The sequence below is a fragment of the Marmota monax genome, unplaced genomic scaffold (assembly GCF_021218885.2).
Source record: "Marmota monax isolate L192 unplaced genomic scaffold, Marmota_monax_Labrador192_F-V1.1 WCK01_AAM20220418_F8-fsc00101, whole genome shotgun sequence".
NCBI lineage: Eukaryota > Metazoa > Chordata > Mammalia > Rodentia > Sciuridae > Marmota > Marmota monax.
The window spans coordinates 1,748,410-1,770,631 of NW_026692786.1; the positions used below are offsets into that span (position 1 = coordinate 1,748,410).

Below are 22,222 nucleotides of genomic sequence, written 5' to 3' on the forward strand. Positions count from 1 at the left end.
TCCTTCTTTAACCTGTTTTGTTTTTTAATCTGTTCCTCACAAACCCTTAAGAACTCTATTTCCAAGTTCACACGTGGCTGCTGAAACCCCATGGAACCCCATGGAAAGCTACCGTCTTAAGTTTCAGATTGTCCGCTGCCGACTCATTAAAGGAGACGCCCTTCAGGAAGTGTGATCCTATCTGCACAGGGACAGTGGGAAGCTCGCACTGCATGGGCTGTGGGGGTGTCTGCCTCCGCCCAGTCTGCTGGGCTTCCGCCTCACTGCAGCAACCCTGGAAAAGAAGAGAGGTTATCCATACCTCATCTGTCAAAACACTTGGTTCAGACTGGACCACATAAACATCCCTCACAGCTCCCAAGAGTTACCAGATAGAGAAATATAACTGTGGTGCTGTCTATGGCACACAGAGGGGCACAGAAGGCCCCCATAGGCCTCTGCCTCCTCTCTCTGATCTAGTTCTACAAATTCCCAGCCCTCTGAACATTCTAGTCACTACAGCCTACTCCTGCCAGCCTAGCACGCTCCCATTTCTATTGCCCACCATGTTAACAAACCATGTTCTCAGGTAGTGCAGACTACCAGAGCACCCTGTGTAAGATGGTATGGTTGGGGCTGGGGTTGTGGCTCAGCGGCAAAGCGCTCGCCTCGCACGTGCAAGACCCTGGGTTCGATCCTCAGCCTCACATAAGAATAAATAAGAGAAATAAAGGTTAAAAAAAAAAAAAAAAAGATGGTATGGTTTCCTCCCATCTACCATACACACACTCCTAAACATGTCCCCACCTTGTATTATGTTTCTCTATAGCTTTCTGCACCATCTGATTTCCAAATATTTGTCCCTCCCTTTTTGGTCCTCCCCTCCAATGCACTATAAGCAGGGATGGGGTTCCTAAAACCAACCCAGGCATGTAGCAGGTACTGAATCAATACTTGCCAAGTAAATAAACATATGAAAGATAAATAAAGAAATAAAGGAAGGTAGGAGGGGAGGGACAAGAGAGAGAGACAGAGATGAAGGAAGGAAGGATGGTTGGAAGCAAGGGAGGGAGGGAGGAAAGGAAAGAAAAAGATGGATAGGATACCTGCAAACTTGCTTCAATCGCCTTTGGATTCAGGTGGAAGCCAGCTTTCATTGCATATTCACAGTGGCCTAAACTTTCCAGAGCTATCTTATATGCCTGCAAACAAATTATTTTCAGGAATCAAGATTATACAGCAGATTAGAATGACAAATCTAATGAAAATAGGAATTTAAAATTTTTAGAGTTTTAGAAGACTTGAGGTCAATTACAACTTTATTACTCTAATGGTTCAACATCAAAACTAGTTCCTTGCCTTGGACATCAATATTCCAGCTTTGAAAAACTTACTTGCAAAGCACTGTCAATTTTTATGTTCAGTTCTTTTAGTTGGTGCTCAGGAATTGCTGCACTTTGAGAACAAAAGAGCTGCTGAACTTCAATTCCTGCCAGGCGGCCATCACAGCCTCTTTCTCTTAATCTAGATGTTGCCTAAAACATAAAAATAGACTGGTAAGTAAAAGAGGATGTTACAATTACTAGCAAAATTAAACCAATAATAACAACAAAAATCCCAAAACCAAAATAAAGCAAGAGACCATCTAAGCATTAGATATAAGCCAGAGGTTCTGCATCATCCATGTAATAAAGCAAGCAGCCCAAAATTTTGAAAGCCTAAATTAACTATATCAAAGAGAAAGCAAACCTGATGTAACATTACTTTATCTTAGAAACACTGGAAAAAAGATTTACCTGTTATTAGTTATGTACATACATATAAACATTTACACATTTTTAATTTCCCTGCTTTAAAGATAGATAACCTAGAATATTGGCATTTGGAGTTTCCAGAAGAGAAAACAAAATAATATATCTAGTTGAGTGAACTGAAGTAAAAAGCCATACCAATATAGCTGAGCACAGCAGGCCCATGGCTGTAATCCTAGTGATTCCAGAGGCTGAGACGGAGGTCACAAGTTCAAAGGCCAGCCTCAGCAACTTAGTGAGGCTTTAGTGAGGCCCTTATCAATTCATTTAGACCTTGTCTCCCCCCACTTTCAGGCAGTAAGTATGTTTATGTAGAGTATATAAGCAAGACAGAAAAACAGGAAGAAATTATGTTATGAAATGGAAACATAGATGTGGGTCAGGAGTAGAAGAAAATACAAAAAAATATATATTTGATTTATTAGAGGGGTGAAGGGATTAAAAATGAATTGTCTTTCAATTTTTAGTTTTGTTGCAATAGTATTTGTGAAACAAATAACATTTTTTAATAGTTTACCTTTGTTCTTCCAGGACAGGCTAGGAACTGTAATATTTATCAAACCTGTAGGACTACAAGAAAACAACTAACAGCTTCCATGTTGTCATATTCCAAAGCTTTAGTTTCACAAATTATATATAAATTACCATTCCCTGAATCCTAACAGTCTTACAGTTTAAAACAATTTAGAATTGTTCACATGCTGGGCGCAGTGGTGCATACCCGTAATCCCAGCAACTCAGGAGGCTAAGCGGGAGGATCGTTAGTTCAAAGCAGCCTCAGCAATGGCGAGGTGCTAAGCATCTCAGTGAGACCCTGTCTCTAAATAAAATACAAAATAGAGCTGAGGATGTGGCTCAGTGGTCAAGTGCCCCTGAGTTCAATCCTCGGTACCTGGCCTCGGAAAAAAAAAAAAAGAATTGTTCACTCAATGCCAGTTGCTCAGGAAATCGAGGCAAAAGGTTCCCAAGTTCAAGGCTAGCTTCAGCAACTTAGCAAGACCCCATCTCAAAACGAAAAACTAAAAAAAGGTGTGTGTGGGGGGGCTTAGGTTGTAGCTCAGTAGTAGAATGCTTGTCCAACATGTGTGAGGCACTGGGTTCAATCCTTGGCACCACATAAAATAAATAAATAAATAAAATAAAGGTACTGTGTCCATCTACAACTAAAATTTTTTTTTAAAGGGTGGAGTGGGGTGGGAATATAGCTCAGAGGTAGAATGCCCCTGGGTTCAATTCCCAGTACCAAAACAAAAACAAAAAAATATAATTCACTCAAATATTTTGCCCACAGGGGGTTATGTTGGCTATTTCCAGATACATTCTAGAGCACAAAACCTGGCCCCTGCCCTCCTGGAGTTGATATGCTCATGAACCAAAAAGGCAGACAAAACAGAATTAAAAATCAGAAAACACACTGAGAGAAGCAAATATAGCACTGTAACAGGGAACATCCTAGATGCTGAAAAAAGGGCTGGGAGTTAAGGGAGAAGGTAGTCAATGGAACTGCAGGGGTATAAGAGTGTGTCAGGACCAGCAGACAGGTACTAATACAGACCAAGGAACCAAGGTGAAGAATGAGACATAGCCAAGGATCTGTAGCCCAGTGACAAGGGGGAGAGTGACCAAAGAAGCCAGATATGGCAGGATTTGCGGGGTCCACAGCCCCTAAGGATATGAGAAGCAACATCATCCAATTTTAAAATGAAAATAGCAAATCAAGGAGAGGAGAAAAGAGTCCTGAGTAGAAATAATGATCCTCTAAACTAGGGTAGTGACAGTAGACATGAAGAAGCCTCTGCTACGAGAAGAGTATTTCCCCCTTGGAGATACTGTGAGCAGCTGAATGCTCTGAAAATACAAAAGAAAGGCACATGTGACTTTGACAAGAGAAGACATGTTCTTGTGTAAGAGTAGAATCCAGATTTCAGGGAGCTGAATGATGACATTTATGTAAAGTTTCAAATTGTGCAAAATAATAGCTTATATTATGTATGAAAACATGCACATATAGTAAAAATATAAAAATATACACAGAAGCCAGACTCCAAATTGACTTCAAATTCTTCTAGTGAGTAAAGGATGTGAATAAGATAGCAGAGAGGTACAAAAGGGATTCAACTACAACTGTAATATTTTTTTGGTTAAAAATAAAAGGCATGAGGTAAATGTTGCAAAAAAAAGTTAAGCTTCATTTGTTCAATATGCTTGAAATCCTTCATAATAATTATCTTTAGAATCAATCAAAGGTGAGAAAAAGGCAGACAACTGATCCAAGAAGTTAGCTGTGAAAACAGCAGAGAAAAAAGGTGGAGAAATAAGGTGGATTTTCCTGTTTGAATGCTGGTAGAAACAGATGGAGAATGAAAGAGAGAAAATACAGGATTCTGGGCTAAGAATGTAGCTTGATGGTAGACAGCCTGACTACTAAGCATGTGATGCCTTGAGTTCAATCTCTAGTACCACCAAACAACCACCACCACCACCACAACCCAAAACAACACAGGGCCCCACCACAGAAGCCAGGCCCTCAAGGATGGGGGCCAAGTGGGGTTGGGGAAAGCTCTGGACTGGAGAATGCACCTCCTCTGTTGTCAGGAAGGAAGAAGGATGAGTCTGAAGCGGGGCAGGGGCAGCAGTGGGGAGCGGGGTGAGCAACAGCATTTTGGTAATGGGAGAAGAAAGGCTAATGTCAGGGGGATTCTGTTTTCTCAGTGTAGTGGCGTAGGGGCACTAGGTGGAAACAAAGGGAGTGTGAAGAGGGAAGAAAAGACTGGAAAAACTAAAGTGGGTGGAGGAAAAGGTCAGGTGAGATGGTCAAGGGATCCCTAGAAGGTCTCCTGTGGGGTGAATTTTCAGCATGAATGATGCCAGCAGATGGAGCAGAGAAGAGTGACCAGGTACTAAGGTTTCCAAATGTGAGTGGAATAGTCAGGAGGCTGGAGCCCAGAAGACAGGAGGACAGAGAGAGAGAGAGGTTGGTGAAGCCAAATGACAGGACAAAGGTCTCAACTGACCACCCATCAAAGTGAAAAATTATGTTTTTATTTTTTTTATTTTTTTTTATTTTTAATATTTATTTTTTAGTTTTCGGCGGACACAACATCTTTGTTTGTATGTGGTGCTGAGGATCGAACCTGGGCGGCACGCATGCCAGGCAAGCGTGCTACCGCTTGAGCCACATCCCCAGCCCCGAAAAATTATGTTTAACAGTTTTGATTAGGGCTGGGAATATAGCTCAATGGTAGAGCACTTGCCTAGTGTGTGCAAGGCCTCAGGTTCAATCCCTAGCACCACTAAATAAATAAATAAAATTCAGGATTAAAGGAGATTTCTAAGACATAAAATAAATACATTTCCAATTTAATTATGGAATATTTCAAACTAGACAATAAATCAAAATACTATTCCTTAACTATAAACTATCATATACTCTGTAAAACAGCAGTAAGTCCTAGATAAAGTCACAGCTTTTTTTTTCTAATACTAAAAACAAAGGATAGTATTACAATGTCTGCAAAAAATACATTGCCTAAGTTCTACAAATGGTGATTGTTCAGTAGCATTTACAAGCAATATGACTCAGTTTTTAGTCCCAAATGTATTTCTTCCTAATGCCCAGAATACTTTCTGGGTCTACCAACTTTGATGTATTCTCAGGGAGAGAAAATTCATAATTAACAACCTATATTAATCATAACAAGAAGACCTGCATGCTGGAGGGTGGGGCAGGGCAGAAGAAAAAGCTTCTCAGCCACTCTTACCATCAATGGGCCATGCTCCAAGAGGCCTTCCTAACTACCCCACAGAGGAATTGAGGGATTTCTTTCAAAACCAGGAAAACAGTCTAAATTTAATAACTTACAAAGTCTTTAATGCACAGCCTTCCTCCAGGAAGTTAGCAAAAGTATGTTTTTCTATATGAGTATTTTTATTGTTAAATAAGTTAAAAAAAATAATAATAATACAAGCAGATTTCCTTTCTTTCTTTTTTTTTTTTTTAGTTGTAGATGGACACAATGCCTTTATTTATTTATTTTTTTATGTGGTGCTGAGGATTGAACCTAGTGCCTCATGAGTGCTAGGCAAGTGCTCTACCACTGAGCTACAATCCCAGCCCACATGTAGACTTTCTGAGACTTAAAAAAAAAGAAAAAAAGAAAAAGAAATGTGTTGTTACTGATTTTATGAGAGGGCTCCATAATACAGACTTTTTTTTTTTAATTTTTAAATTTTTTTAAAATTTATTTTTTAGGTGTAGTTGGATACAATGCCTTTATTTTATTTATTTTTATGTGGTCCTGAGGATCGAACCCAGGGCCCCGCACATGCTAGGCGAGCGCTCTACAGCTGAGCTACAACCCCAGCCCCAACACAGACAATTTTTAAGAGGTATTTTTGATTTGCTCATATTTAAATTCTTCTGGTTATGGAAAAGGAGTGGAGAAGGCCAAATCAGAGACTAGAAAAGGAATCCTGGGCTGGGGATGTAGCTCAAGCGGTAGCGCGCTCGCCTGGCATGCGTGTAGCCCGGGTTCCATCCTCAGCACCACATACAAACAAACATGTTGTGTCCACCGAAAACTAAAAAATAAATATTAAAAAATTCTCTCTAAAAAAAAAAGAAAAAAGAAAAGGAATCTTATGCTAGACTGGACTCTCCAGCCCAACAGGCTCAGGGAAAGCCTGCTGCCCACCACTGTGGCAGGTCCCTTCAGTCATTAGGTTGTGTGGGAAATAAGAATACTCACTAATTCACTGGCATTTCTTCTTCCTCCAACCCTGATGAACATGCCATACCAGCCCTACTAATGCGATATTTACCCAATAGTGGAGCCAACCTCTTCCTTGGTCTACCCTTTGTTGGTAACTGGGTTTTATGAACATATCTGCTGTGCTGGGAAATCGATGATCTTTCAAAAGATTGAAGACTTCATGGAGTCAAATAAAGCAGTACTAGAGAATTGCTCAAATCACATGCAAAGCAACTGACAAATGAGGGCTTAGGTAGAGTTGGACCAGTTAAGAATCTTAAAGAACTAAAAACTATAAATATGTTAAGCCTTCTAAAAGAGAATGATTTGGTTATCAAAAAACAAAAGCACACTCCTATAATCTAGAAACTTGGGAGGCTTAGGTAGGAAGATTGTAAATTTGAAGCCAGCCTAGGCAACTTAGTGAGATCTTCTCTCAAATTTTTTAAAAAATGAAATGGGTTGGAGATGTAGCTCGGTGGTAGGGCACCCTTGGGTTCAATCCCCAGTACTGGAAAAAAAAAAAAAAAGAAAGAAAGAAAGAAAAAAATTCCTTATATTCAGCTGGGTGTGGTGGCAACATGTGTAATCCCAGTTATTCAGGAGGCTGAGGATCACAAGTCTGAGGCCAGCCTAGACAACTCAGCAAGAACCTATTTCAAAATAAAGTTTAGAGAGGGCTGGGAAGTAGCTCAGTAATAGACTGTCCTTGGGTTCAATTTCCAGAACTAGAAGGGAGAAATCCCTATATTCACTGAGTTTTCATTTGGTATGGTTGTGGCTTTGGAGCCTGGCATTCCATCTGTCTGCCAAACACTCCTGCTCACCTACCCAGCTTCCTTGCTGAGCATTTCCCTCACCAGCCAGCTCCATCCTGTCTTTGCTGATTTAGGCACTAGACTTCTCCTTTGTTCCTCTCTTCTAGCTTTCCTGAACCACTCCTATTCAAAAGTAGGGCTCCTCCTCTCTGCCTGTAACATCTCTACCACAGCTCTCTTCACCCTGGTTTTATAAGCCTTCTCCCAACAGGCTGTGGGAAAAAGCTGTTAGCTCAGTGCCTGGCACAGGCCTGCCCCAAAGGGCATTCACAAAGATGTTCACTGTTAAATAAGTGAACAAGCTAATGAGAGCAGTTTAAAACTTACGTTTCTAAAGAAAATGGCCCTTTTGAGAACCAATAGGCAAAGGCCTTCTGGATCCTCTCCCATTTGAACACAGGGCCCAACCTCCCCAAAGTCAGTTACCTCAGCAGCCCCCCGCCAGGATCGCACAGCTTCCTCCAGTTCGGGTGTATGGCCCATGGCAGATAAGCCGCTGCCACCACTGTTCTTTTTTTCTGGCACAACAAACTCGGCAAAGCAAGAATGAGCCACTGGCTGGACCTTCTGTAATGCGTGGGTCAAAAACTGGAAATGGACTTGTACCACTGTCAAGAAACATCGCCCCAACACCTGCAAAAACAAGAAAGCCAGGGTTTTTTAGGTCGCAGGTTACTGATGGATCAACATAATAAATTCAACTATCAATGACTATGGAATTATGAAATTACACAAAGTGAAAAAGTCGCCATGCTTTAGAAGGATCTGCCTTTATTCTCATATTTGGACCTAGCTGCCTGATGCCTAGAAGTCAAAACATCTCAACCAAACAGCAAGTCCCCAGATTCAAATGAATCTTCCAACTTCCTGCCAAGTATCTGTATTCCTGTTCTCCACTCCTATCACCTGGACTCTGGCTCACACTGACCCTGGTTGTCTTTGAGCTCATGCTGAACTAGAGCAATCCACAATTCCAATTATGTCCATGCAGTGTTCAGAAGGCAAAGTAAAAGCCATGTGATTCAAAATCTGATAGATCAGTGTGACTTATAAAAAAAATCCCACTGGAAATGGAATCCAAAGATACTGGTTATTTTAATAACAGTGTTAATATAGTTATTAACATCATTGTAAGTCATATTTTCAATCTTAAGAAATAAAGCTGACAGACCAGTCTTGTAGGAGGCAACAAAACATGTTATACAACTCCATTCACTAGTTTAGTAGGAACCCACTGATACATAGTGTTAACTGGTTAATGGCCCAAATAGGAAATTCATTTAAAAAAAATACTATTCATAATACCACATTGACATATAGGGTTAACATGTAACTATACATATGTACATACACACACACTGAAATATGTGTACTATAAACATTTTAAAATATGAAAGTACATTTATCTGGCAATCTGGCATCAGCTGTTCTCTGACATTGTTTGTTGCTCCCTGTTTTCTTTCTTGCCTTAACCACAGCTACAATGTGTTCTCTAGGATTTCCTATTTCTTGTTCTTTAAAGGAGAGCAAGAATTTACCATATGCAAAGCAATTTGAGCACAGATATTCCAGATTACTGACACCCGCCCTGCCAAATCTCTTATAGTGCTTTTGCCCACACCAAATCTGACAATACCAACAAAAACCATTGTAACCCTTTCATCATGTTCCATCAAATTGAGATTTTGTTTATGTGTGTGTGTATATGTGGAAGGTATTTTTTCTTTTTTCATTGGCTAATATAGATGACTTACAAAAAATTACTTTATACATTTGCAATTCATCCAAATGGTAGGAGCAAATGTGAGAAGCTTCACTGGCTGCCAGCCCTTAGTGCCCTGCCTTGGGAAGCTGATGAAGGTTTGGAACTGTTTCCATTGTTTTTTTGGGGGGTGGGGTGGGGGTGAGGGTGAAGGAATGGTGAGGGTGGGGGGATGGGGGTGAGGGGGGAGTGAGGAGGGTGGGGGTAGGGCAGATACCAGGGATTGAACTCAAAGGCACTCACCACTGAGCCACATCCCCAGACCTATTTTGTATTTTATTTAGAGACAGGGTCTCATTGAGTTGCTTAGCACCTCACTTTTGCTGAGGCTGGCTTTGAACTCACAATTTTCCTGCCTCAGCCTCCAGAGCTGCTGGGATGACAGATGTGTACCACTGAGCCTGGCTCCATTGTCTTTTGAAGTACCTATGCTCCAGTCCAGTTCTGTCCCTTGAAGCAGCCCCAAATATGATTCAACCTTGGATCTTTTACCTCTTAGCACCCATGTCCAATGCTGTCTTTTACTGTACACCCTCTCCATCCCTACCAGTCAGAGCTCTGTTCCCTGGAGATACAGGAACAGGCCAACTCTCTGTATATACTTATTCCCTCTGAATCGTATTCCCCCTGTGGAAATCACCAGGACCAAACAAAAGCAAACAAAAGACCTCAAACCAAACCATTCTCTCACCGTAGTGAACAACCCAGATGCTGAAACCCCATCTGAACTTCCTGGGTTTCCACTTCCACCACATTCAGAGCTCTTCCCTATCAGTGGTCTGTACTAGATTGGACAAGGTGAGGGACACAGGTAACGCACGCAGTCAGAAATACATGACATGAATAACCAAACTATGGTACCAGCCTAGGTGTCCATCAATGGATGAATGGATAAAGAAAACGTGGCACATATACACGATGAAGTTTTATTCAGTCAAAAAAATAAAAATAAAATTATGTCATCTGCAGGAAAATGGATGGACTCAGAGACCATTATGTTTGGTGAAATAAGAAGGTCAAGGGCTATATGTTTGTTTGTTTATATATATATATATATATATATACACACACACACACACACACATACATATATACACACACACATACATACATATATATATATTTTATGTAAAAGCTAGAGAGGAAAAAAGGAAAAGAAAAAGAAAGGTGGGAGTAGATCTCATGAAAATCAAAGGGAGATCAGTAGAAGAAAGAGACCAAAAGGAAGGTGCAGAGAGAGGTGGGAAGAGATTGGGAGTGAAACTGGCCAAATTATATTATTATATTGTGTGCAGGTAAGCATATGTAACAATAAATCCCATTGTTACATACAACCATAATGCACCAATAAATAATATTTAGTACTGTATGTAATCACAGCCAGCTTTAATTGAGCTCCCAGCTTGTACCTAAGCAATGTTAAAGATTTCACATGGAGGTCCTGGGGTTGTGGCTCAGTGGCAGAGCACTTGCCTAGCATGTGTGAGGCACTGAGTTTGATTCTCAGCACCACATAAAAATAAATAAAAAATAAAGGTATTCAACAACTAAAAAAAAAATTAAAAAATTTTTTCACATGGGTTATCACACTTAATCCTAGGAACAATCCTTGCAGTCATCCCTATTTTATAGACATGAAGACTAAGTCATATAAAAGTTATGAAACTTTGTCATGGTGACAAAAACTGGATATAATAGTCATTTGAATTATCTTTCTGTGCCTTTAGCCAGTGTGCCCCCACTACTTCAACAGACTCGATACAGCTAAGGGCTAGTGGAACTAGATCAGGTACATGATAGAAATTCAACCTTAACTGGCACAGTTAAGTGTGTCCTGAAGCTCCACATAGTGCAGACACAGAGAAGTGATGCTGGCTCCTCAAGGTCACAAATTCTTCATCCCCCTCCTAATCTGCATTTTGGCAGATTATGGGGAAGTGGAGAAGGAGGAGACAGTGAGGATGCCATGAACCATTTGCTGTGGGGTCATATTCTCACAATTTCTGACCAATAATAATGAATCATTCACCCTTACAAGAAATATATATGTGAATGCCTAATATATATAAAGCACAAAAGCCTGATAATAACATAAGAAAGAGAATAAGCAAGTCCCGAAACTCATTCTCAGGAGGGTAAGGGAGAAAACAAAGTCATAAATGGATACACAAGGTCAGATGCTGTAGGAGAATGAACATCAAGGGGTAGGTGGTAAAGAAAATGTTCTCTGAGGACATGACCAAGGGGAAAGAGATGGCTGCCCCTTCCTCTCATAAAGGAAATATTTTCAGAAATGCTTCTGATGGCCTGATGCAGGGTCCAGAACAGGACACTCTTCTGATAATGACGGTGTGGATTAAACACCCACCTCTATGGAAGGATGGAGTCAGGGCAAGTTGTTTTGCTGCAGTGGTGAAATGGTGGAAGGGGTGGGGAATGCTGTTATAGGAATAAGCAGGGGAAGAGAGCCAAACAGCTGAAAAGGCATTTTCAGTGTGCTGTCCCCACCATTTATTACATGGCTGATCTTAGATGAGTCATGTAATCTAAGTGTCTTCTCTATAAATAAGAAACTATGATAATAAGAGTTCAGCTACCATGCACCTCCTTCCTCCTACCTATGATGTGTAACTCATCAACCCAAATTAGGATTGTGACAAAATATGTGTTGTAAATAATTCATTCAAAACCAATCAAGCCAAGTGCAGTGGCACACACCTGTAATCCCAGCCACTTAGGAAGCTGAGGCAACCTGGACAACTTAGCAACACCCTGTCTCAAAACAAAATAGAAATAAAAATGCATTGGAATATGGCTCAGTGGTAAAGTACCCTGGGTTCAGAACCCAGTACTACCAAAAAAAAAAAAAAAAAAAAAAAAAAGCCAAACCAGTAGTTACCCCAGAAAAAGCTGTTTCAGTGACTCTGCTCTTAAATTTACCTGAATACCGTAGGTGTAAACTTCACCTACTCAGGAAGACAGAGCTCTGACTTCACGCTGCCTCTGCCCACCTTTTCTCTGATATCTTACTCTTAGCTTAGCCCCCCTCCTTTACCCAGGCGTAGGCCAGTCCTTGGGGGTCTTCCTAATGTAAATTTGGAAAAGTGTGACCCCAAGGCCTTAGACAGCTATTTTTTCTTTCACATGGAGAAAGTTTTTTGGTATGGGGTTCAACAGCAGAATAGATGTGACAAATTGGGTAAGAAAAATGAAAGGACTGTCAAGGACAGACATTTAAGTTTACAGTAACAATGAAACTCTATCAACAGCTATCATTGAGTGTTTAACCCACAACACATACCTTACATGGGAATGTGACCCTGTGGGCTGTGAGCAATTCTTAACAGCACTAAGGCTTAGAGATCAAAACAAAACAAAATAACACACACACACATACACACAAACAACCTTGCTTAATATTAAGTAGGTAATAAGTCAAACAGAACTGACCAGTTCTGGTCAGTTCTGTTTGACTCCAAAAAGCTGTGTTCAAATTAACAGGCTGGGGCTGGGGATGTGGCTCAAGCGGTAGCGCGCTCGCCTGGCATGCGTGCGGCCCGGGTTCGATCCTCAACACCACATACAAACAAAGATATTGTGTCTGCTGAAAACTAAAAATTAAATATTAAAAAAAATTCTCTCTCTAAAAAAAAAAAATTAACAGGCTGCTCTGTCTCCCTACAATAAGATCCAGGGTGTAGACACAATAGTGGATGGACACCAAACATAAGGAGGGCTAGATTATTGATAACCACTGGGGATCTACTGAAATGGAGTCCTGTTTTCTGGAAATCCCCAATGGTGGCATTACATTGGCTGCTAAGTATACTATGCTCATAGATATAACCAGAATGACTTTTCTTTTTGGTGATTTTTATATTTAATTGAGATTATAAAAAGAGATGTTAATTTAAGGTCATCCAATTTTGAGCATCAAAAGACCACCCTCTGGGGGCTGGGGTTGTAGCTCAGTGGTAGCGCACTTGCCTGGCACGCATGAGGCACTGGGTTCAATTCTCAGCACCACATACAAATAAATAAAAATAAAGGTCCATCAACAACTTTAAAATATTAAAAACAAAAAAAGACGACCCTCTCTACACTACCATAGTCATTATAGGACATGCAGATGTCAACTCTAACTTCCTAGAGTATTTCAAATTTTAGTTTTAATTAACTCTTCTCTAGGCTCAAGGCCTGATTCAGTCCTTAATATCTGTTTGTGCTCATAAATATGGAGTGCCCAAGTCTACCCCATCTCCCAAAACATTTTGGATCTTTCATATTAAAACAAGTAATTTTGGGCTGGGGTTATGGCTCAGTGGTAGAGTGCTTGCCTAGTATGCATGAAGCACTGGGTTCAATCCCCAGAACCACGTAAAAATAAACAAATAAAATAAAAGTATTGTGTCCATCAACAACCAAAAAAATTAAAAAAAAACAATAATTATATATATAAAATAAAAAAAAAATAATAATTGTAAAAAAATAAAAAATAAATAAAACACTAAATAATTAAATAAAACTAAATAATTTCTCACTAAGTTCAGTGTTCTATTTAACTTCACTCAACCTTCCTCATATTCCTACTAAGAACAAGTAAAACGGTCATATATCCATTTATTTCTGATCAGTTTAAAAGTTTGAATGAGTGAAATGAAGTTGATCCAGACTGGGTCCTTTTATTAGAAATTCCAAAGCTATTCAATCATTTCTTTCTCTTTAATACTTATACCTTACGCATTACATTTGGTTCCAAGTGTCCTCAACCTTATTATTTATGGGGCCTTTTTTGTCTTTATGATAATTCCAGAGTCATTACATTATGACCTAGCCAACAGACCAAAATGTGATACAAAGACCTAAATGTGTCTCCAGAGAAAGAAACAGAAAATACAGTAGACCATTCCTGAACTATGGAAAGTGCTGCTGATGATTATATTACAGTACTAAAATGTGAAAAACAAGCTCACTGAAACGAACATGTAAAATATTAACAAAAGAGGGCTGTGGTTATAGCTCAGTGGTAACGTACTTGCCTAGCATATGTGAGGCCTTGAGTTTTATCTCCAGCAACAAATACACACACACATACAGGGCTGGGGATGTAGCTCAGTGGTAGAGTGCTCACCTCATATGTGAGAGACACTGTGTTCGATCCTCAGCACCACATAAAAATAAATAAATAAAAAGTTATTGTATCTATCTATAACTAAAAAAATATTAAAATATTAAAAAATAAAATAAAACATACACACACATCCACAACAACAGAATGCCAAAAAAAAAAAAAAAAAGCTCTCTGCAGTAAGCATTAACTTAAGGCACGGAGAAGCTGCCATGCTATATATGGGGGAAAGTTTAACTAGGGAGAAGAAAAGACATGCCCAGAGGTGGCAGAGCCAACACCAAATGCTAACCAAGTCAGACAAAATTGCATTCTGTCCTTGGACATGATGCTTTATTGCTAATGAAAATAACAGCAGAGACGCAATGGTTTCGACTTCTTAGGCTAAGCACTGTGGTGGATAAAACCCTTTATATCAGTGACACATATTCACTGTAAATAGATTGAGGAAAAGGATGAGGTAAATAAACAAACAAATAGTACTAAATATTCCTAAATAGATATAACCATCGATTATATGTTTCCTATGCAGCACATATTTGTACATGTAGTTTTATTTTAAATGGTACTGGGGGGTTGAACCCAGAGACTCACACATACTAGGCAAATACTCAACTACCAAGCTACATACCCAGCCCTTTTTAAATTTTATTTTGAGACAAGTTCTTGCTAAGTTTCCCAGGTTAGCCTTGAATTTGTAATCCTCCTGCCTCAGCCTCCCAAGTGCCTGGGATTGCAGGAGTATGCCATCAGGCCCAGCTACTGTGAATGTTTTTGGAAAAACTGTGTATGATGTTGGGGGGGTTTTTTGGTTTTCTTTCTTAAATTTTTTTTTATTATTTTTTTCAGTTGTAGATGAACACAATACCTTTATTTAACTTATTTATTTATGTGTGGTGCTGAGGATCAAACCCAGAGCTTTACATATGCTAGGCAAGCACTCTACCACTGAGCTACAACCCCAGCCCTATAAGTTGTATTATGGGTCCCTTTCCAAAATAAATTATATCAAAAATTTATTACAGTGTAATATGTGTTGAACACACAGGAAATTTCAGCTATGCTGCTATAAATCTTAACATAATAATAATGGTAATTATAAAAGATCATCCAGGAGAAAAGTAGAAGTCCACTCAAGGTAATAAAGTCCATATTACTTATGGCAGACAAAGGACTGTGTTGAGAAGACTGAGGCAGAAGGATCCCCAGCAGCCTGGGTAACTTATGGAGACCCTGTCTTTTTTGTTGCTATTGTTGTTGTTCTTTTTAGATACACATGACAGTAGAGTGTATTTTGATTATATATATATATATATATATACACACACACACACACACACACATACATGGAGTATAATTTATTCTAATTAGGATCCCATTCTGTGGTTGTACACGATTTAGAGTTTCACTGGTTGTGTATTCACATATGAACATAAGAAAGTTATGTCTGATTCATTCTACTGTATTTCCTATTTCCTTTCCTATTCCCAACTCTGTACTCTTTCCCTTTGTCTAATCCATTGAACTTCTATTCTTCCCTTCCCCGACCCCTTAATTGGGTGTTAGCATCCACATACCAGAGAGAACATTCAGACTTTGTTTTTTTTTGGGGGGGACTGGCTTATTTCACTTCGCATGATAGTCTCCAGATCCATCCATTTACCGGCAAAAGCCATAAAGCCATTCTTTTTATGGCTAAGTAATATTCCTGTGTGTGTGTGTGTCTATATATGTATATCACATTTTCTTTATCCATTCATCTGTTGAAGGGCACCTAGGCTGGTTCTATAGCTTAGCTATTGTGAATTGAACTGCTACAAACATTGATATGGCTCTGTCACTATAGTATGCTGATTTTACATCCTTTGGGTATATACCAAGGAGTGAGATAAATGGGGTCTAATGGTAGTTCCATTACAAGTTTTCTCAGGGATCTGGAGAAATGGAGGAGGAGGAAGGTGGGGGAGGAGATTCTGTTCTTGAGTAATTTATTTTTCCCATTCAATACACAATTTTCTCAATAAACAAATTTATATTGTGGGTGTATACTGATACAGGGAAAGGGTTAAAATATACTGAAGTTATTCAGACATCATATGGCCTAGGTGCCCTATAGTTCTAGGAATGTAGTTCAATGGTAAAGTTCCCCTGGGATAAACCTCCAGTACCAAAAGAAAAAAAAAATTAAGATATGGAATCCAAAAGTCATGAACACACACACACACACACACACACACACACACACATATATCACAGATACACAAACACATTTAAATATTGGAACTAAATGGATACTAAAAGAGTAATTTTGCACAAAGCAAAAGGAATGAGCCCAGAATATACCCCTAGGGAACTTAAACATTTAGAGAAGAACAGAAGAAGGAGTCAGCAAGAGAGAAAAGAGTGGGAGCTGCAAGGGAAAAAAAAAAAGAAGTTGTCACTTTCACCCAGGACAATGGTGTGTGCCTACAGTACCAAGTAACTCTGGAGGCTGAAGAGGGAGGATCGCTTGAGCCCAGGAGTTTGAGACTAGCCTGGGCAGCAGAGCAAGACCCCATTCCAAAAACGGAAGTTGTTAACTTCTTTTTTTTTTTTTAATATATTTATTTTTAGTTATCGGCGGACACAACATCTTTGTTTGTATGTGGTGCTAAGGATCGAACCCGGGCAGCACGCATGCAAGGTGAGCAAACTACTGCTTGAGCCACATCCCTAGCCCCAGAAGTTGTTAACTTCTATTAAGAATATTTCATTATCAACACCTTACAAGCTACCTTATTGAGATACAGATCACCATCCTCATTTGGAAGGGAGGAACACTCCCAGCCATTTTATGTACATGATGATAACTGTGGCAAGTCTTGAGAGAAGACCGGAGGACACCTCACCTCTTCTTGACATCATCTGAGAAGGTGGTCCTCTCTCCCTATCTTCAAACACTTGCTCTGCCTGGCATTCAAGACACCACACTCTTCATCTTCTTACTGCTTCTTCAGTGGCTCTTCTTTCACACTCCTTGGCTGTTTCTTTGTCATCTTCTGACCTCTAAAAGCTGAAGTGCCTCAGGGCTCACTGTTCTCCAGCTAGACTCATTTGATGACCTTGTACAGTTTTGAAGCTATTGATTGCTGGCCCCCAATTTTTTGGACATAATCAGCCCTCAACTCTAAATTTGTATTCCAACTATCTACTCTTAAATCACCCCTCAGTGTCTATTAGGTATCCCAGACCTATGATTCTAGCCTATTTTTCCTCCACTGCCACAGTCTCAGTACTACAATGAGTGACCCAGGTGCTTGTGTGTGGCTCTATATACCCACACACCCACACATACACCTATGGCAATACTACATTCAAAAGACAATTGCTGAAATACCATCAAAAGGAAGGAAAATTTGATACACGCTACGACATGGGTGACATTATTTATTTATTTTTGAGACAGGGTCTCCCTAAGTTGCTTGGGGCCTTGCTAAATTGCTGAGGCAGTCCTTGAACTTGTGATCCTCTTACTTCAGCCTCCCATGTTGTTGGAATTACAGGCATTCACCACCACTCCCAGCTCAACATGAATGAGCTTTAAAAAACATTATGCTGGGGCTGGGGATGTGGCTCAAGCGGTAGCACGCTCGCCTGGCATGCGTGCAGCCCGGGTTCAATCCTCAGCACCACATACAAACAAAGATGTTGTGTTCACCAAAAACTAAAAAATAAATAAATATTTAAAAAAAACACATTATGCTAAGTGAATTATGCCAGTCACAAAAGGACAAGTATTCTGATTCTATTTATATAAGGTTCTAGAGTAATCAAAATCATAGAGAAAGGGCTGGGGTTGTGGCTCAGTTGTAGAGCACTCGCCTGGCACTTGTGGGGCCCTGAGTTCAATACACGGCACCACATAAAAGAAATAAAGGTATTGTGTCCAGCTAAAATAAAAAATAAATACAAAAAAAATCATAGAGACAAAAGTAGAATAGTGGTCCCTGGGAGAAGGGGGAACTGAAGTTATTGTTTAATGGGTTTGGGAAGATGAAAAAGTTCTAGAGATAGATAATCGTGATGGTTATATGATGATGTCAATGTTGTTAATGTTATTGAACTTGTATATATAAAAAACTGCACTGGGGGTGGAGATTATGGCTCAGTTGGTAGACTGTCTGCCTCGAATGTATAAGGCCCTGGGTTCAATCCCCAGCACCACAAAAAACAAATCAAAACAAAACAAAAACCTATGTTGGCCACAGTGGCACTCGCCTATAAACCCAGCTGCGTAGGAAGCTGAGGCATCTAACCATTAGTTTAGATCTCGAGTTCAATACCAGCCTAAAGAGGCCCTAAGCAACTTAATGAGACCCTTTCTCTAAATCAAATATGAAAAAGGGCTGGGGATGCAGTTGTGGTTAAGCGACCCTGGGTTCAATCCCCAGGACCAAAAAAAAAACCCAAAAAACTTGCTTCTAGTTTTTTCTTCTATAACCATTCTAAGCCATGATCATCTTTTACCTCACTAAATTGCTGAGGTTGGCTTTGAATTCACAATCCTCCTGCCTCAGCCTCCCAAGCAGCTGGAATTACAGGCATGCACCATGGAACCCAATAGTAATGCTCTTTTTTTGGGGGGGTGGAGGATAAAATCCAGGAACTCTCACATGCTAGGTGAGTGCTCTATAACTGAGATATACCCTCAGATCTAGTAATGAACTCTTATCTGGTCTTCTTGCTTCCATTCATTTAGGATCAGGTTTACCTACACATAACAACAAAGACCCAAAACAACACGGTACCTTACTTTTTTTCTAGGTAAAAGAAATCCAGAGACAGGAAGTCTAGAGCTTGAATGGAGATTCCATGGCATCATAAGGAACCTAGTTCCCATTATTTCTGCCCTATGTTCTCATGAAAGGTTTCCGTTCTTAAGTTACTTCATAGCTCTAAATGACTAAATGACCTTCAGCCACTCCATCTGATTCTGGACAGAGAAAACTGGGGGAAGAGAAGGGAGCATTCTGTTCCCTTTAAGGAGACCTCCCAGTATCTCATCCAGTACTTTCAGTCAGACTTTATGGACCAGATTCTACTAAAATAACTAACTGGTTAGTCTTGACTGTAAGGGAACAAGGAGATATTATACTTATCTCTGAAAATATGCCAATATGCCTAAATAACAAAATCAAAAAAAGTTTATTACTGAAAAAGAAGGGGAGACTGGATACTGGGAAGCAAATAACATCATCTCTCTCTTACAGGGCTCTAAGGCTCTCTGCTATACCCCTGCCTCCACTCCAGTATTCTTCCACACTCTTGGGTAGCAGATCCTGCTCTGAGTGCAGGTCCAGTCACAGTGAGCTGGGTGAGAAAGAGGAACTGCTGAAAAACTGTACAAAACAATAGACAAGCTTGAGGTTATTTTCCACCTGCAGCACAGCACTCATCATACCTAATAAGACTATCAGTCTCGTCTACTGTGCCTGAAGCACTTTTTTTTCCCTTTAAACATTTATTTTTTAGTTGTAGTTGGACACAATACCTTTATTTATTTATTTTTATGTGGTGCTGAGGACCAAACCCAGTGCCTCACACATGCCAGACAAGTGCTCTACCTCTGAGCCACAACCCCAGCCCCGCCCTAGCACTTTTGATTGCCCTCACTCATCTCTGCACAATGGCAGCTAGCCCCTCTGTATTTCTTCAAGGAGGGTGATTGATACAGCTGAGCAAAGAGCAAAACAGGCCAGATGGCTGAGGCCTACTTAAGAGGGTTATACTTTCTTATCTCTGGGAATCTAACCATTAGTTTGAGGGGCAGAAAGCCTGGTCCCTTGAAGGGATGGGAATAAGCCCCTGGCCTGAGGCAGCAGAACAGTGTAGATCACTTAACCTCTTTGGATGCTGACAGCAGAAGTAAGGTTTTTTTTTTTTTTTTTTTTTTTTTTAACCTAGTGCCTTGCACATGGCTAGGCGAGCGCTCTACCTCTAAGCCACAACCCCAGCCCAGTAATTTTGCAATTTTAAATCATATTCTTCTAAAAGAAGGCAACATTGCCCTCACCCACTAGCTACCAAAATTCTGTTCTTGACTCCCATATGCTATTGGGATCCTGCCTTTGGATGTGTCTTTTCTTTGTTCCCACCTCCTTTGATTCTGATAAGTACCTGCTTTTCTCTTTACCTCTAAAGCCTGAGCTATCTTACCACGTATAAAATTCCCATTTATCAGAAGACCACATGCACAAAAACCCCAAGAAATTGATTTATTAAGTCCTCTGATTTGTTTCATTCATAAGTTTTTCTCTCCCATATCCAAACTTAAAAAAGTTCAAAAATATAAAAATGAAGCCTAGCAACCACCCTCTATACCTATTAAAAAGCTCCCAAATCTGGCTGAGGATGCAAGTGGCCCAGATTCAAATCCCTGCACACCACACACACACACACACACACACACACAGCTTCCATATCAACACTGTACCATGCTTTTTAAAAAAATATTTTATTTTTAAAATATTTATTTATTTTTTAGTTATAGTTGGACACAATACCTTTACTTATTTATTTTTATGTGGTGCTGAGGATCGAATCCAGGGCCTAGCACGTGCTAGGCAATTACTCTACCATGGAGCCACAACCCCAGCCCCAAATATTTTTTTTTAGTTGTAACTGTTAATGGACCTTTATTTTATTTATTTATTTTTATGTGGTGCTGAGGATCAAACCCAGTGCCTCCCACATGCTCAGAAAGTCCTCCACCACTGACCACAACCCCAGCCCTATAGCATGCTTTTCATCTATCCTTTCCCGTCTTCCCCATTCCTTTTTGTTTCTGACACAAATCCCAATCAACCAAGAACCAGGACATGTTTGAATTTCCCAAGTTATCTTTAAAAATGTCTTTTTACATTTGGTTTAAATTCAATCTCAAAAAAGTAATGGTATTCAGTTATCACATCTCTTAACTCATTTAATCTAGAACAGTATATCTATTTTTTTCCTATGCAAATGACTTTTAAACAAATCAGGTCAACCAACTACAGAATATGCTACATCCTGAATTTGCTTGCATTGCTTTCTTGTGGTATTGTCTATCTTGCTTCACTATACTCCAAGTTTCCTACAAATTGGAAATTCATTCAAATCAAAATTTTGATTGGATTATTTCAGGTGCCCACTGCTGCCACCAAAGTCAAAGAGTGACTGGAAAGATAAAATTTTAGCCAGAGTCTGAAAACTCTAAACTTGTACAAATATATGCACGTAGGAAGAAGTCTAAGAATATATTATAAGCCAGATGAAGTGGCACATGTCTATATTCCCAGTAGCTCAGGAGGCTGAGGCAGGAGGATCACAAGCTCAAGGTTTGCCTGAGTAATTTAACAAAATCCTGTATTAAAATAAAATTTTAAAAGGGATGGATAAGAAGCTCAGTGATAGAACAGTTGCCTAGGATGTACCAGACCCTGGGTTCAATCCTGGTGCCTCCCATCCACATATACACAAGGTATGAGTATTGTGCTATGCATATCTTATTTTACCACATCAGAAAACATAATCATGTCTCAATTTTGGTGACATAAAGACTGAACAATTGGACTAGGGTGGGAAAGGCCTGATCCCTCCCTTATGCAATTCCCAGCAAACTTTCACCAAATGATTTTGTCCTCCATTGCTGCCCAGCAAAATTTTTGTAATTGTATCATCCCTTCTACATAAAAATATGCTGAGAATGCTCTCTAAGAAGTTTCTTTCATCCATTAGGACTATATGGCTATACTGAAAAACAGGGTATATTAGCAAAGCAGGAAATTTGCTTAATTCCAATTTTTTTCCTTTTAATTGGCAGTTTTCAGAATAATTGGTTGCACTTGCATGTCTTGACAAATCAAAGTCAAAGGGTCCAATTTCTCCTCAGTGGCAGATACCCTCTGCTTCTAGTTAGTGTCCACCAACACAGAATGAACTAAGTACACAATAAA

At 39.7% G+C, this 22,222-nt stretch overlaps 1 protein-coding gene across 5 annotated transcripts in view; it reads right to left on the bottom strand.

The window, feature by feature from the left end:
• Garre1 (granule associated Rac and RHOG effector 1) overlaps window positions 1-22,222 on the bottom strand; it is an 89,253-nt gene that overhangs the window by 26,479 nt on the left and 40,552 nt on the right. For all 5 annotated transcript variants that reach the window (XM_046448152.2, XM_058580434.1, XM_046448154.2 and 2 more), the window contains 4 exons: window positions 7,786-7,992; window positions 1,374-1,514; window positions 1,086-1,181; window positions 113-274 (listed from right to left, as the gene is read on the bottom strand). In XM_046448152.2, coding sequence (XP_046304108.1) covers window positions 113-274; window positions 1,086-1,181; window positions 1,374-1,514; window positions 7,786-7,992 — 606 coding nt within the window. The remainder of the gene's footprint in view (window positions 1-112; window positions 275-1,085; window positions 1,182-1,373; window positions 1,515-7,785; window positions 7,993-22,222) is intronic.